At 43.9% G+C, this 15,000-nt stretch overlaps 3 protein-coding genes across 4 annotated transcripts in view; 2 read left to right on the top strand and 1 right to left on the bottom strand.

Moving 5' to 3' along the window:
- Window positions 1-557, top strand: part of lrrc9 (leucine rich repeat containing 9) — a 14,184-nt gene extending 13,627 nt beyond the window's left edge. Inside the window, exon 31 of one of the 2 annotated variants that reach the window (XM_047812842.1) lies at window positions 1-557. This exon is cut by the window's left edge and continues 12 nt beyond it. In XM_047812842.1, coding sequence (XP_047668798.1) covers window positions 1-34 — 34 coding nt within the window. In that variant the 3' untranslated portion in view covers window positions 35-557. The other variant, XM_027166798.2, reaches the window with a different exon arrangement.
- Window positions 558-1,112: 555 nt separating this feature from the next.
- mnat1 (MNAT1 component of CDK activating kinase) lies at window positions 1,113-10,110 on the bottom strand. Its single transcript, XM_027166420.2, has 8 exons — window positions 9,919-10,110; window positions 8,594-8,746; window positions 8,327-8,400; window positions 8,099-8,202; window positions 7,877-8,017; window positions 7,461-7,592; window positions 4,134-4,255; window positions 1,113-1,394 (listed from the first exon to the last, which is right to left on the bottom strand). The coding sequence occupies exons 1-8, from the start codon at window positions 10,005-10,007 to the stop codon at window positions 1,277-1,279; spliced, it is 933 nt and encodes a 310-aa protein (XP_027022221.2). The 5' UTR covers window positions 10,008-10,110; the 3' UTR covers window positions 1,113-1,276.
- Window positions 10,111-11,680: 1,570 nt separating this feature from the next.
- The window catches only part of LOC113655877 (homeobox protein SIX4-like), a 5,287-nt gene continuing 1,967 nt past the window's right edge, over window positions 11,681-15,000 (top strand). Inside the window, exon 1 of the mRNA XM_027166717.2 lies at window positions 11,681-12,510. Within this exon, the coding sequence (XP_027022518.1) occupies window positions 11,798-12,510 (713 nt within the window). The 5' untranslated portion in view covers window positions 11,681-11,797. The remainder of the gene's footprint in view (window positions 12,511-15,000) is intronic.

The raw sequence follows: 15,000 nt of genomic DNA, 5'->3' as shown, positions 1-15,000 counted from the left end.
GACTAAGCGTCCTCCTCCTTACACTGATGTGTGAGCTCCTCCTCTGTGTGTGTGTGTGTGTATATTGTATGAAGGATTGTGTTTAAACAACACAGAACTACTGCAGCAAAAGTGACAGCAGAACTTAATATCCACCTTGGATGGAAAACACGGTGTCATGATCATAAACCCCGAAGAGCTGTGAAGATTTAGGAGGCCGTATCTTCCCTTTCTGATGTCCATTATTGGTCGTGTTACTGCCAGTATGGATGCATCCTACGGTCCAAATGTTGTTTCCAAACAATGATGGCATTTTATGATAACGTGACCATAAGCACAGCCACAAACAGTTCAGTGTTGGTTTGAGGAGCCGTGCTGAATCTCACCTGAGCCTGATTTCAATTATTCATTCATTCACTCAATCATCTTCTACCGCTTATCCGAACTTCTCGGGTCACGGGGAGCCTGTGCCTATCTCAGGCGTCATCGGGCATCGAGGCAGGATACACCCTGGACGGAGTGCCAACCCATCACAGGGCACACACACACTCTCATTCACACACACACTCACACACTACGGACAATTTTCCAGAGATGCCAATCAACCTACCATGCATGTCTTTGGACCGGGGGAGGAAACCGGAGTACCCGGAGGAAACCCCCGAGGCACGGGGAGAACATGCAAACTCCACACACACAAGGCGGAGGCGGGAATCGAACCCCCAACCCTGGAGGTGTGAGGCTAACCACTAAGCCACGTGCTAACCACTAAGCCACCATGCCCCCACTTTCTTAATAAATAGATATTCCATATTTCATCTGTGTTCACATTATTGTGTCCAACCTCTGTGTACATACAGAAATATGAAAAGATGAATTACTGCACTGGTTTATCTTTGGGTCTCTGTGCTATGGAAAGAATACATGAGTCATTAGAGGTATTTGTGCGTGTGTGTGTGTGTGTGAGTGAGTGTGAATGAGAGAGAGAGAGAGAGTGCCACTTCCACGTCTTTGGCATTGTGTGAAACAGGAACAGATTGGTGTTGGAGGTGAAGATGGACAGCAAAGATGGCAGCAGACAGGTCAGGAGTGACACACACACACACACACACACACACAAAATCCAGACAAAATAACCAATAATAGGAAGTTTATTATTTAAACCAAATACACTGACAAAAACATTTAGAAAAATTCCTGTACATGTTGAAAACTAACACACAACACTTTCCCTGTCCGGTGTTAACACTGACACAAATGCAGTGTGAGAGACAAACACACACACACACACACACGGTTACGTGCAGGTGAAGAGACCACTGAAGGCGTCCTGCACCGCTCGGTGACATGCCAGACCTGATGTATAGCCTCCTGCTAAATCTTGCAGAGTCGTCGCTCTTACATGGTTTAGATAACTGGGGAGAGAGCGATAGGAGAGAGAGAGAGAGAGAGAGAGAGAGAGAGAGAGAGAGAGATGGGAGGACAAAATGGGAAGAAGAATAAATCATTACATTCAGGAGTAACTGGTAGTGATAGTATGTAATCTCTTGGAGACACACACACACACACACACACACACACTTTCCTCCGACAGTCAATCCCACGTTCACACACACTCCAGCAGCGGTGCGAGGACATTTAAATCCCACCTCTATCCTACACACACACACACACACACACACACCGAGTAACAGGTCTGCTGACAGGCTGTATTAAGGTCTTAGATACGTGTGTGTGGTTTTAAGAGTAACCAAAGCAATAGAAAGTGATATTAGAAACAGCTGCAGTGATGACGTTGGACTGATCTTAATCCGAACAGAACTTTTAACATATAGATTTGTTTTTTAATGTCTGACGGTAGGAGGAAATGGAGTTGTGTGTATTTGTGTCCAGCAGGGGGCGACATGCTCCACATCACAAGCGCTCTATTCACTCTGGTTCAGTTTAGGAGTCACAGCGTCATCCATCCTTCAGCCAATTTCTGTTCCACCTCTGACTTCTTTATCCTACATTTAATCGGAGTTCTGTGTGGAAAAATGACTTCCTGATCTTCACACTCACAGTAATCACATTTATATTTAAAATCAACAATTCCAAAAGCCTGTGCATTTATTCCAAGCTCTTTCACCGCACGGAGGCTCGCGGCTGCTAGCTGTGCTAACCGTCCTCGTGTCTTTATTGTTAACTAAATATCAATAAATACATAAATAATCCTTTAAGAAATCTGACAGAAACAATGACATTGCTTCAGAAACAATTTCAAAACCATTTAACTAGTAAAAAAAAGAACAACAGAGAAAACTTAAGGCCTCTTTAGATTTCTTTATGCATCAGGATTTTACTATAGGCATCACACACTTCTCTCTCTCTCTCTCTCTCTCCAAACACACACACACACACACAGGACACACACAAACTGTTTGCAAGTCAAACGCTGCTTTTAGCTCATGTGCATATCCAAATGTACAATCAGACTGAGATTAGCAGATATGTGAGTCTCAACACGTCGCTCTGGAACCTTCCGTAGAGCCGAGGCCGTGTTCATCACACACTGTCCTGGGTTTCTCATCCATTATAAAGGAAAGTGACTCCGGCAGTTTATAGACTTGAGCACGGGTTGGATTACAGCACACACACGGAGATGAGACTCCATTATTCTCTCTCAGTGCACACTGATAGTCTGATCTCTATCTGATCTCAGCAGTTATCAGATTATTTTAAACCAGTGAAAACACCAGGATTTGAATTCAGGGTTCAGATTCATAGCACTGAAGAACGAGATCGGAGGATTCACTGAAACTACACACACACACATTTAAAATACACTGATCAGTTATACACACTCATGCTCGTGTGTGTGTGTGTGTGTGTGTGTGTGTGTGTGTGTGTGTGTGGGTGTGGTAGATATGTGGGCAGATTCATGGCGTCAGAATGTCAGTGGGAAGAAGGAAAGGAAAACAGACCATAGGAGAGAAAGACAACAGTGTCTCTCACACACACACGGGACTGAGTCTGTGTGTGTATGTGTGTGAGAGTATGAGAGAGAGACAGACAGAGGGGGAGAGAGAGAGAGGGACAAACAGAGAGAAAAACAGAGAGACAGACAGAGGGAGAGAGAGAGAGAGAGAGAGAAAGATAGAGAGCTTGTGATCTATAGTTCTGAAAGGAATTTGTTTAAGGAGTTTGTTTCTGTAACATCCATCATTTTTTTCTCTTTCTTTTTTATTCTCTACCTTCTGTTTCCTTTCTTTTCCTATTCATCCTCAAACAGGAAGTTATTCATCCAAAAAACTCAAGTATTCTGAATATGAACCTCGTGGTTGTTTCAGAGCCTCACAATACAATGCAAAACCACAAACACACAAAACACAGCTGTCTTTAATAACACACCCAGCCCAACCTTTCTGTGTGTGTGTGTGTGTGTGTTAGACACAGAGAAAGAAAGAGAGAGAGAGAGAGAGAGAGAGAGAGAGAGAGAGAGAACACACTCTAGTCCAACATAAATCACCACTGACTCTGCTGTCACTCTGACCAACACACACACACACACACACAAACACACTCTCTCTCTCTCTCTCTCTCTCTCTCTCTCTCTCTCTCTCTCTCTCTATCTCTCTGTCAGCTCAATCCCTAATCAAGACAAACAGCACTTCTAAAATACCCTGTGTGTGTGTGTCTCTCTCTCCCACTCACACACACACACACAGTTCAAAAGAGTTTATCTGTACATGAAAATAATGGAAGAAAAGAGAAGAGGATCTGCCTGTTTGCTCTCTGCTCCACCTTAGAGGGGCTGATGAGGGTATGTGCGTGTGTGTGTGTGTGTGTGTGTGTGTGTGTGTGTGTGTGTGTGTGTGGCCAAACTGTGAGCTGAAGTGTAGCATGAAACTGCAAATGTGACAGAAGTGTCAGTACTGATGTCCTGTATGCATCATGGGAAATGTGGTCTATTGGTCTGATTAAGAACCATTCATTTATCTGTTCACACTGTAATAATGATGTCATTATTATCTGAGCTGGGAATGTCACTAACTACTGAACTAATGGTTTGAATACTGGATCACGATGCAGTGAATCACGTCCTAAAGAATCAGAATCAGAATAAATCCCTGTGGAATAAAGTGTTACATCATTATTAAAGGGATTGAGCTCACCCCAGTCTGGCCAGCTGCTCCAGTTCAGGCACCGCAGGGCCGTAGGTTTCTATTCGGAGAGGGTGATACTGATACAAAGCCTCCTCCATCCGAGCAACCGGAGCTAGAGACACCGTCTGACCCTAACACACACACACACACACACACACACACACACACACACACACACACACACACACACACACACACACACACACACACACAGTGAGGACAGACAGGATTAGTTTTGTAAAGTCTATATTTTATAAACTTTAAGCATTACCTTGTACCTTGTAATACTGACAGACAGGGAGAGTGAGACAGGGAGAGACAGACAGGGAGAGTGAGACAGGGAGAGTGAGACAGGGAGAGTGAGACAGGGAGAGACAGACAGGGAGAGTGAGACTGTGAGAGTGAGACAGGGAGAGTGAGACAGGGAGAGACAGACAGACAGGGAGAGACAGACAGGGAGAGAGACAGGGAGAGTGAGACAGGGAGAGAGAGACAGGGAGAGACAGACAGGGAGAGACAGACAGGAAGAGACAGACAGGAAGAGACAGACAGGGAGAGAGACAGGGAGAGGGCACTAGCTGTTACTGAGTTGCACTCCTGAACTCACCTTGAAATCATGACCGCACACACACACACACACACACACACACACACACACACACACACACACACGAACGAACACACACACACACGCGTTAATGTCATAATTTTAGCTACATAGTGCTAGTCACTTATGAACTAATCAGGTTTGAGGATAACATCACCCCCCCTAACCACCACCACCACACACACACACACACACACACACACACGCATGCACGCACGCACACACAAAGTCTCAATTATAACCCTGTCATCACATTATAATACAAATGGAAAGCTTCACAATACACTGAAGGGACACACATCATACATAGACAAACACACACACACACACACACACACACACTCTCACAGCATCTAAACTGTACATCTGCATCCAACTGTGTGTGTGTGTGTGTGTGTGTGTGTGTGTGTGTGTGTGTTAGTTGTAATGTAAGATCTTTGTTAAATGGCAGGTTGGAGTCGTTCATTCTGTGAAAAAGACTTCTGACCAATCAGTGATGTTCTCCAGAGAAGGCCCCGCCCCCTAATGAAATCTGTATTAAGTATTAACTCTGGGGCTGAAATTCTGTAAAGTGGGACAGATCAAATCTGACCCCACAAACCCTCAGGACGCCTGAAGGTCAACTAATGTAAATTCTCTAGGAGACATTCATACATAAACACACACACACACACACACACACACACACACAAATAGCTTAACTGTACAATTTTTATTCACACACACACACACACACATATTTTGCAGATGCACACAGGTGTACAAATGAACCCTCACCTGTTTCTGCAGATCAAACATAAAGACGCATGACTCAAAAATAACAGAAGCACAAACAAGCATTTGTGTGTGTGTGTGTGTGTGTGTCTGAATAAACCTCACAAAGAGCTCAAAAATTGCATTCAATAAACACAACACACTGCATTATGTGTGTTTGAATGTGTGTGTGTGTGTGTGTGTGTGTGTGTGTGTGAGAGAGAGAACCAGCAGAACGAGTCTACAGTGAGATCTGACCCCCTCGTGTGTGTAATAAAGATGTAATAATTTAACTTTTATGAGTTCAGTGAGAGAGTAAAAGGGAAAAGTTCTGCTGTAAATTATTAACATCATAACTCAAGATTCCAGACAAACCTTCAGATTCCAGAACATTCCGTTCAATTCCTACAGAAGTGAATGTTAAGCTTAACGCAGAAGCTTTCAGTTTTAAATACTGGAACTTTAGGACTAAAATGTTCCTTAAACATTCTATAACTCCATCTGACAGTCACAGGAACATCATTAAAGGTGAGGTCTCTGTTGTTTGAAAGCCAATGTTGACATTTGAAATCACCAAAACAAACACGCCCCTAACCCAAATGGGTCCCACCCCTGTTTTGATAGCTCCGCCCACACATACACGAAACAAGTATAACCCAATCAAGTATTATGGCAGAACCTGTTGGGGCAGCTGACTGAGGGTATATTTTTATCAATAAATGAACACAATGAGTAATATTATGGTAATACAAATGTGTTTTTGTAGTGTGTTGTACATCATAACTCAAGATTCAAAACAACCCTTCAAATTCCAGGGGATGTTAATGTTAAGCTTAACGCAGAAGGTTTCAGTTTTAAATACTGGACCTTTAGGACTAAAATGTTCCTTAAACATTCTATAACTCCATCTGACAGTCACAGGAACATCATTAAAGGTGCGGTCTCTGTTGTTTGAAAGCCAATGTTGACATTTGAAATCACATTTTAAATGTGGGATGTGGTAGCTCAGTGGTTAAGGTGTTGGGCTACTGATCGGAAGGTCATGGGTTTGAACCCCAGGTCTACCACTGCTGGGCCCCTGAGCAAGGCCCTTAACCCTCAGATGCTCAGTCACTCTGGATAAGGGTGTCTGCTAAATGCCGTAAATGTACCTTGAAAGCTTTATCTCCGTTTCACACGGAAGATGTTCGGTTCTCTCCAGCGCTGGAAAGCTGATCCTATATTAACACGTCCTACTTCTTGTCCTTATCGTAAGTCTTTCTTCTCTTTCTTTCTTTGTTTTTATCCTCCATGTCAATGTTAAAACCGCTTTCTGCTAATGTCACACACGCGCACTGAACACTCTCTCCGCCCGTATCGACAAGCCCCGCCCCTTTCTGCTCATTGGCTACACGTTAGTTTTGTTTTTGTTTTGTTTGTCATCCCGACGCAGTTTTCTGAAGCGTTTCTCAAACGACGGAGACCGCACCTTTAAACCTAAACATATTCTAGAAGATTCTAAACTTTACTCTCATGTAACTTTAATCTGCGTAACTGACTCAACTGACAGAGTTCTGAAAAACTTTAACCAGAGTCCAGAAGGTCAAACCTCCTGAAGCACAAGTCGAAAAGAATCTAACTGATGTACCGAGGTTTAAAAATACAGGAACATCTTTTAATGAAAGGGTTTCCATCGTAGACGGTTCTAAAGGACGTGCTCTTAAAACATATGGAAGCATTTCTACTAGTTAAATGTTAATATACATTAACACACGTGTTGTGTAGCTCACAGTAACTACATACTACCTAACAGTCAGTCTAAGTTACGGTGGTTGTCATAGAAACTGATTCTCAGGCTTTTGTGATTATGTGTGTGTTTGAAAGATAGCAAAACATTCACACGGACTGCTAACAAACTGTAACTTCCGAGCCACATTGTTGTTCTTGTGTGTGTGTGTGTGTGTGTGTGTGTGTGTGTGTGTGTGTGTGTGACTCACCATCAGTATGCCTGTAGAGAAGATGGTGGCAGGTTTGACAGTTTGTTTTTGTTTCTCGATCTGACTCCCCAACTGAGCTGCTCGCTCTTTATGTTGTGCTAAGAGGAGGGAAGCAGGCAAATGGGAGCTCTCCTACACACACACACACACACACACACACACACAAAAGTGACAATTACACACCAGCCCTCGTTAACTCTCACACCATAATGCAAAAATTGTAAAGCGGCTTTACAATAAAACAGCTTTAAATACTTAGAGGCGTGGTAAGAGGGGGCGTGGCTTTAGGAGACCACTGTAAGTTCCACATGAGTGAATATGTGTGACATCACTGCAGAAGTGGGCATGGTTTAGGCAGAAGTGTGTGTGTGTGTGTGTGTGTGTGTGTGTGTGTGTGTGTGTGTGTGTGTGTATACCAGCTCATCAAGCAGGGCCTGTTTGCTTTTCCTCTTGTTGTGCAAGTGTCTCTGTTCCTCCTGCAGGTTCTCCAGTCTCTTAACCTCCAGGTCCTGCTTCTCCATTAACAGGAGCTCCTCCAGTTCCTCCTGCTCCCTCGTCTGAAGCAAAAAGACCTGGTTTACATCACCTTAAATTGTGAAGGTTGGGAGTTTTTAACACACACACACACACACACACACCAGTTTGGCCTTGTTTTTTTGGATGATGTCTCTGTTATCTCTCTGGTACTGTTCCATCATCTGCTTGGTGTTCTCTATGTCCACGTTATTCGTCAGGTTAAACACTGCGCACACACACACACACACACACACACACACAAACACACACACACCATTCTGAGCTCATAATGACATTATAACTCACTCTTTCATTAAAAACAATGGTATAAAATTATTTCATCCTCTCACCAATTTCCTCCACCTGCTCCAGATAGTCATTATACTCTCCCAGGCTGGGGAAGTCCACATCACGCTTATTATATCTGTGTGTGTGTGTGTGTGTGTGTGTGTGTGTGTGTGTGTGTGTGTGTGTGTGTGTGTGTGTGTGAGTGAGAGAGAGGGAGAAAGAGAGAGATTAATAAGTGAATAAAGTTGTCTACACACACACACACCCTCACACACACCCTCACACACACACCCTCACACACACACCCTCACACACCCTCACACACTCACATTTTGAGCACTTTCTTGCGGATCTCCACCTCTTTATCCACAGCAGGGTCTTCAAAAAGCTGCAGGCGGAAGTTACTCTTCCTGAGTGGAGTGTCACACTGAACACAGTTACCTGAACCTCTCACAAACAACATCTCCACACAGTTCTCACACCTACACACACACACACACACACACACACACACACACACACACACACACACACACACACACATTATTGAACATACAGTGCATAAAACAGCAACTCTGACACAGTGTAAAATATGTTTGTGTGTAGTGAGAGAAAGAGACAGAGAGAGAGAAAGAGAGAGACAGAGCGAGAGAGAGAAAGGAAGATTGCTAGGAGAGTTGGCCTGTATCCATACACCTGTCGACAAGCTGTAATAAATGGTGTGTGTGTGTGTGTGTGTGTGTGTCTCAGTCAGCACTCCTGTATGCTTCTCTCCTTCAGCAGAAATAAAACACTCCATCCTCTCTCAGGACAAAGAGGACGAGGAGGACGCAGGGGACAAAACTGGCTGCAACCTGAATCAAAACCTCCATCCTATAACCTCCACCCTATAACCCACACCCTATAACCTCCATCCAATAACCCACACCCTATAACCCACACCCTATAACCTCCATCCTATAACCCACACCCTATAACCTCCATCCTATAACCCACACCCTATAACCTCCACCCTATAACCCACACCCTATAACCTCCATCCTATAACCCACACCCTATAACCTCCATCCTATAACCCACACCCTATAACCTCCATCCTATAACCCACACTCTATAACCTCCATCCTATAACCCACACCCTATAACCTCCATCCTATAACCCACACCCTATAACCTCCATCCTATAACCCACACCCTATAACCTCCATCCTATAACCCACACTCTATAACCTCCATCCTATAACCCACACTCTATAACCTCCATCCTATAACCCACACCCTATAACCTCCATCCTATATCCCACACCCTATAACCTCCACCCTATAACCCACACTCTATAACCTCCACCCTATAACCCCCACCCTTATAACACTTGAATGCTTTTATATCCCATGCTTTATTTACACTCAGTGTCCTATCAGACCCATCAGTAAGACCAGGACACAGATGTAGAACTAAATCCCCGGATGTTTCCTCAGCTCCAACCAGCTGTCTCAGTCCTACAGGGGTGTCATTAGTGCCCACACAAACCCCAGCAGTCTGTATTACACGTAAATACATGTAAATAAATGTAAATAGAGAAAACATCCCGAGCTGCTTTGTGCTTTAGAGCTCTGTATTACCGCGTCACAGTGAATCAGAGCTCATACTCACAGTGTGTGTCCGCACACATTCACCATCAGCTTTAAAGACGGGTTTCTGTATTTAGTTGTTTTACATCTCGGGCAGCCCTGATCGTCCATTTTAACTTTATTTTTATTCTAAACAAGTGTGATATATAAGCCTAGGTCTCTGTCGTTCGGCAGCGGGACCAATCCTCGATCACTTAGTGTAGGCTTCATGTAGTGCACTAAGTAGCTCATACGGTTGTTTACTTGGTCTAGGGTTCCTACGCAGGGACAAAGGGGTCTGACTGGAACGAGCTCATTGCTGCGGTGTTACACAAAATGTCTTCCGGAAGAGAAACACGTCCAATTGATCTAAAATTCCTTCCAAAAACTTTTTCACTACTCGGAAAAAAATCCCTTAGTGGTCCGTGTTTATTTAATTATTTATTCATGTTTAATTCGTTCTTAAAACTCAAAACTTAAAACTTTGTCACTATTCTACAGTTAGATGACAAATCCAACTTTAATGTATTTTTTATAATGGAACTTGTGTTCATCACTGACCAATCAAAACATAGTGACTTTTTTTTTATGAATTAAGATTAATTAAGAAGTGCGTACATATTAAGTGTGAATAGCAATAGCTATAATAATAATAGCAACAACAACAACAACAACAACAACAATAATAATAATAATAATAATAATACAGCATAATAATAATACATCATAATACATCATAAAGGTTACAGTTAGTTCCTGTGTTTTATCATATATCTGGAACTACACCCTATTTAACCAAGTCAGGTGTCGCAATGTGTGGAAAGATCCACATAGTGTATACACTATAGTGATGAAAGTGTAATGTGTTTATAGAATTCACAACACAAGGGCTTAACAGTGTCTTTAAAGGTTCTCAGCTTCCATTAAAAAATAATGAACAAAAAATTCTTAAGGGCTAAAACCCAAAAAGAACCAGTTCAGTTTTTTTTTTTAAATCTAATTCTAATGATCAAATAATGTACCGTTAAGTGGGTGACTTCCAGTGTGTGTGTGTGTGTGTGTGTGTGTGTGTGTGTGTGTGTGTGTGTGTGTGTGTGTGTGTGTGTGTGTGTGTGTGTGTGTGTGTGTGTGCTGTAATCATGGTACAGTCACCACTTTATTAAATCTTTATTAAAACTAATCTTTATTTAGTTATTATAATTCTAAATTGATTCTGAATAAGTTATTGATGCCGATATGAATATTTAAATATTTTATTAACATGTTAACAGTTTATGGCTGTGACTGTTTTATATTTCTGTAGAGGGAGATTTATTAATAAGTGGAATACAGTCTTCTTTAAAATTTGCCTAAGTGAGCTGGGAGACATGATGGACAGCTGACAGACTCCTTTACAGACTGAACACCTGGTACAGATGTGTCCTCAGGCTGATTTCTGCTGTTACACTGCTGTTGTTGGCTGGAGGTTTGATTTGCACATGACGTCAGCATGTTCTAGTGCCCAATGCTAACAGGTGGTGCACTTGAAGGATACCCTAGGGAACCTAAATTGCCCGACGCCGATGGTCTACCGGTGCAACCCAACGGTTATTTAACAGAAGGAGTCTGTACACTGGTACCGCATTTACAGGTCCCTCGCCAATCAGATCTGAATAGAGGAAACACCTGGTGCACCTGAGTGACAGGTGAAACTTATATTGGCTCCTCCCCCTGGCCGTTTCAGTCAGTCTGGTCTTTTGGAAGGGACCACGCCCCTCCCCTCTCGCAACTCTCTCCCCCCCACACACCCTCCCCCTCTCTTCTGGTCTTGATAGGATTCCTCGCAGGAATAAAAGTGACATTTGGCTACAGGACACCCGGTAACCGAATCCGAGGCGGAAGAGGGACTGAATGGCGTGAACAAATATCTCATGTTTTAAGGCATGTCTTCCTGTGGCCTGAATTTGAGTCAGACCACGGAGGTCCGTGCGCCTGTCTGGGACGCGAAGGAAGAAGACGAGGACGCGGACGACTCGGAGTATTTTGCGCGCACGCCCGCCGCCGCGGTCTCAGATTTTTCTCCTTCATCTTCATCCTCTTTGCCCTCCACCTCCTCCCCATCTCCGCTGTGCTTCTCCGCAGAGCAGGTGGCGTGTGTGTGCGAGGCGCTGCAGCAGGCGGGACGTGTAGACCACCTTGCCCGGTTCCTGCGCACTCTCGGCTCTCACGGCGGGAGTGGTGAGACTGTGCTCCGCGCGCGCGCTCTCGTCGCCTTCCATCAGGCGCGCTACAGCGAGCTGTACGGCATTCTGCAGGGTCACAGCTTCAGCCCCGCGTGCCACGCCGGGCTTCAGGAGCTCTGGTACAAGGCGCACTACACGGAGGCGGAGACGGCACGCGGTCGTCCGCTCGGTGCTGTGGACAAGTACCGCGTGCGCCGGAAGTTCCCGCTGCCTCGCACCATCTGGGACGGAGAGGAAACCGTGTACTGCTTTAAAGCGCGCTCACGAAACGCTCTACGGGACGCGTACGCACGCAACCGCTACCCGTCACCGGCGGACAAGAGGAGTTTAGCCAAAGTAACGGGACTGTCACTAACTCAGGTCAGCAACTGGTTCAAAAACCGGCGGCAGAGAGACCGGAATCCGTCCAAAAGGTGAGAGTCATTGCAGGTGAGCTGTGACCTATAGGCAAACGTGCAAAATGCAAACGAAGATTCGGACAAATCTCAAGGTTTATTGTGGGTTAAACGCAAATCAAGAAGAAGAAAAAACTGACTAAAGTTTATCGTTTATCTGGAAGAGGTTAAGGAGTGACGATGTAAAGTGTAAAAGTGGAGCTTTAAATGTCTGCTGGGTTTGGAAAAGGTCTGTTTCAGCTGAATTTCTTCTGAGACACTTCTGTATCCAGGCTTTCAGTTCGACTTAAAGCTCTGAATTTTTATATAAACATACTTAAGAATCAAATAAGGAACACATTTGACAGCTCTGAGATGAACCTCCTGGTGTGTAACAGACTCACTGCAGCCAGCTGACACACACACCTCTGATGGAGCACACTGAAAACACCCCTCTCACACTAACACTAAACACTAAACACTACTTAACCTACTGCTAATACTTAACCTCTGAGGAAAACTACAAATATCTTCAATAACACTTACAGCATGTCTGCTACCTGCGAGGGAGGACACTGATATTAATACACCACTGACTCTAATACTTCAGTTAACCTCAAAACTATTAGGGAAAATAATAATATTATAGCTAATACTTCTGTTTTATAATAATAATAATAATAATAATAATAATAATAATAATAATAATAATGAAGCTTATTTTCTTTTATTACTGCAGTTCATCTCAGCATTAACATCATTAAGACTTCAGATGTTTAGTTGAATTTTATGTTCTATACAGACAACACACCACCAACACCAAGTTCACACTCTGAGACCTGAAGTGTGTGTGTGTGTGTGTGTGTGTGTGTGTGTGTGTGTGTGTGTGTGTGTGTGTGTGTGTGTGTGTGTGTGTGAATCAGTCTGTGTGCTGTTTGCGTGTCTGGTGTGTATTTAAACGGAAGCATTGTGGCTCTCACTCGGCACGAGAAATTAAGCTGCTTTTATGTAACTCTGTCATTCACCTGCAGAAGCTTTTAATTCACCTTCTCTCTCTCTCTCTTTCTCTCTTTCTCTCTCTCTCTCTCTCTCTCTCTCTCTCTCTCTCTCTCTCTCTCTCTCTCTCTCTCTCCCTCTCTCTCTCTCTGTATGTGTGTGTATGATAAATTACTCTGCACTGTTTACTTTGCCCTTTAGCCTAAGGGAACAGGAAAACCTCCTCTTCAGCAGTAGACGACCCCTACATCACACGTGCACACACGCGCGCACACACACACACCCAATAACATACGCACACACACACACCCACACACCCATACACACACGCACGCACGCACACACACGCACACACAGACCCAGACCCACACACACACACACACACACACACACACACACACACACACACACACACACCCTGCAACCAGCATTTACGTCTTCTCTTTACATGCTTTTCACTTTTGTGAACAAAGCTGATCTGCACCTGGCGGAGGTGACCTCGCGCTCTTTCTGTTTCACACACACACACACACACACACACACACACACACACACACACACACACACACACACACACACACACACACACACACACACACACACCAGTGCAAACCTACACGAACGAACACACACTTACACAATATCATGCACACACAATGATGAAGCCACACGCTGTTAGCGTGAGAACTTTCTTCTTCTCAGAGGTTATTTGGTGACTTTTTCCCTCTCAGATTGATGAATATTTATTAATATTTAGTGAGAAAAGAGGGATAGAGAATGTAGCTCATATACAGCAAAAACACACCATTAGTCAAAATTATGACGGACATTTATGAACAGTTAATAATGTCTGTGTTTAGCCACAGAACCGAGTTCAGAGTTCAGTCAGGACTTAATACTGAAGTGACACACAGCAGAACTCAGTACTCAGGTGAGAGACACACAGGGAGGCGGAGTTTATCTAAAACAGGGCGTGTCTCACTCACGTGAACTTTAGCGCATGTTTTGCACTTGTATGAGGAGCAGTGAGCAAGTCCAGCGCCTCCATATGGCACTTTGATGTAACTACAAGACGTTATGATTATATATTATCTATCTGAAGAATATAATCCATAAATATGACACTTTTCAGTAACTAATAGTCCTGAGAAAGTTTTGATATCTTTATGGATAAACGTCTTAAAGAAAGTAAAGTTCCTTCTGTAAAAGCAGTCAACAAGCGCTTTGTCCGATTAGCCTTCAGACACAGTTTTGCTTCCAGGTGATTAACACAAACACTGGTTTTATTTTATTTATTCAACAGATTAAACTTGTAGGGGGGTCACGGTGGCTTAGTGGTTAGCACGTTCGCCTCACACCTCCATGGTTGGGGGTTCGATTCCCACCTCCGCCTTGTGTGTGTGTAGTTTGCATGTTCTCCCCGTGCCTCGGGGGTTTCCTCCGGGTACTCCGGTTTCCTCCCCCGGTCCAAAGACATGCATGGTAGGTCGGTTGGCATCTCTGGAAAATTGTCCGTAGTGTGTGAGTGTGTGA

Source organism: Tachysurus fulvidraco, chromosome 4, assembly GCF_022655615.1.
Source record: "Tachysurus fulvidraco isolate hzauxx_2018 chromosome 4, HZAU_PFXX_2.0, whole genome shotgun sequence".
Classification (NCBI taxonomy): Eukaryota; Metazoa; Chordata; class Actinopteri; order Siluriformes; family Bagridae; genus Tachysurus; species Tachysurus fulvidraco.
The sequence above is the reverse complement of the archived record's forward strand: the minus strand, read 5'-3'. Positions and strand labels throughout refer to the sequence as shown.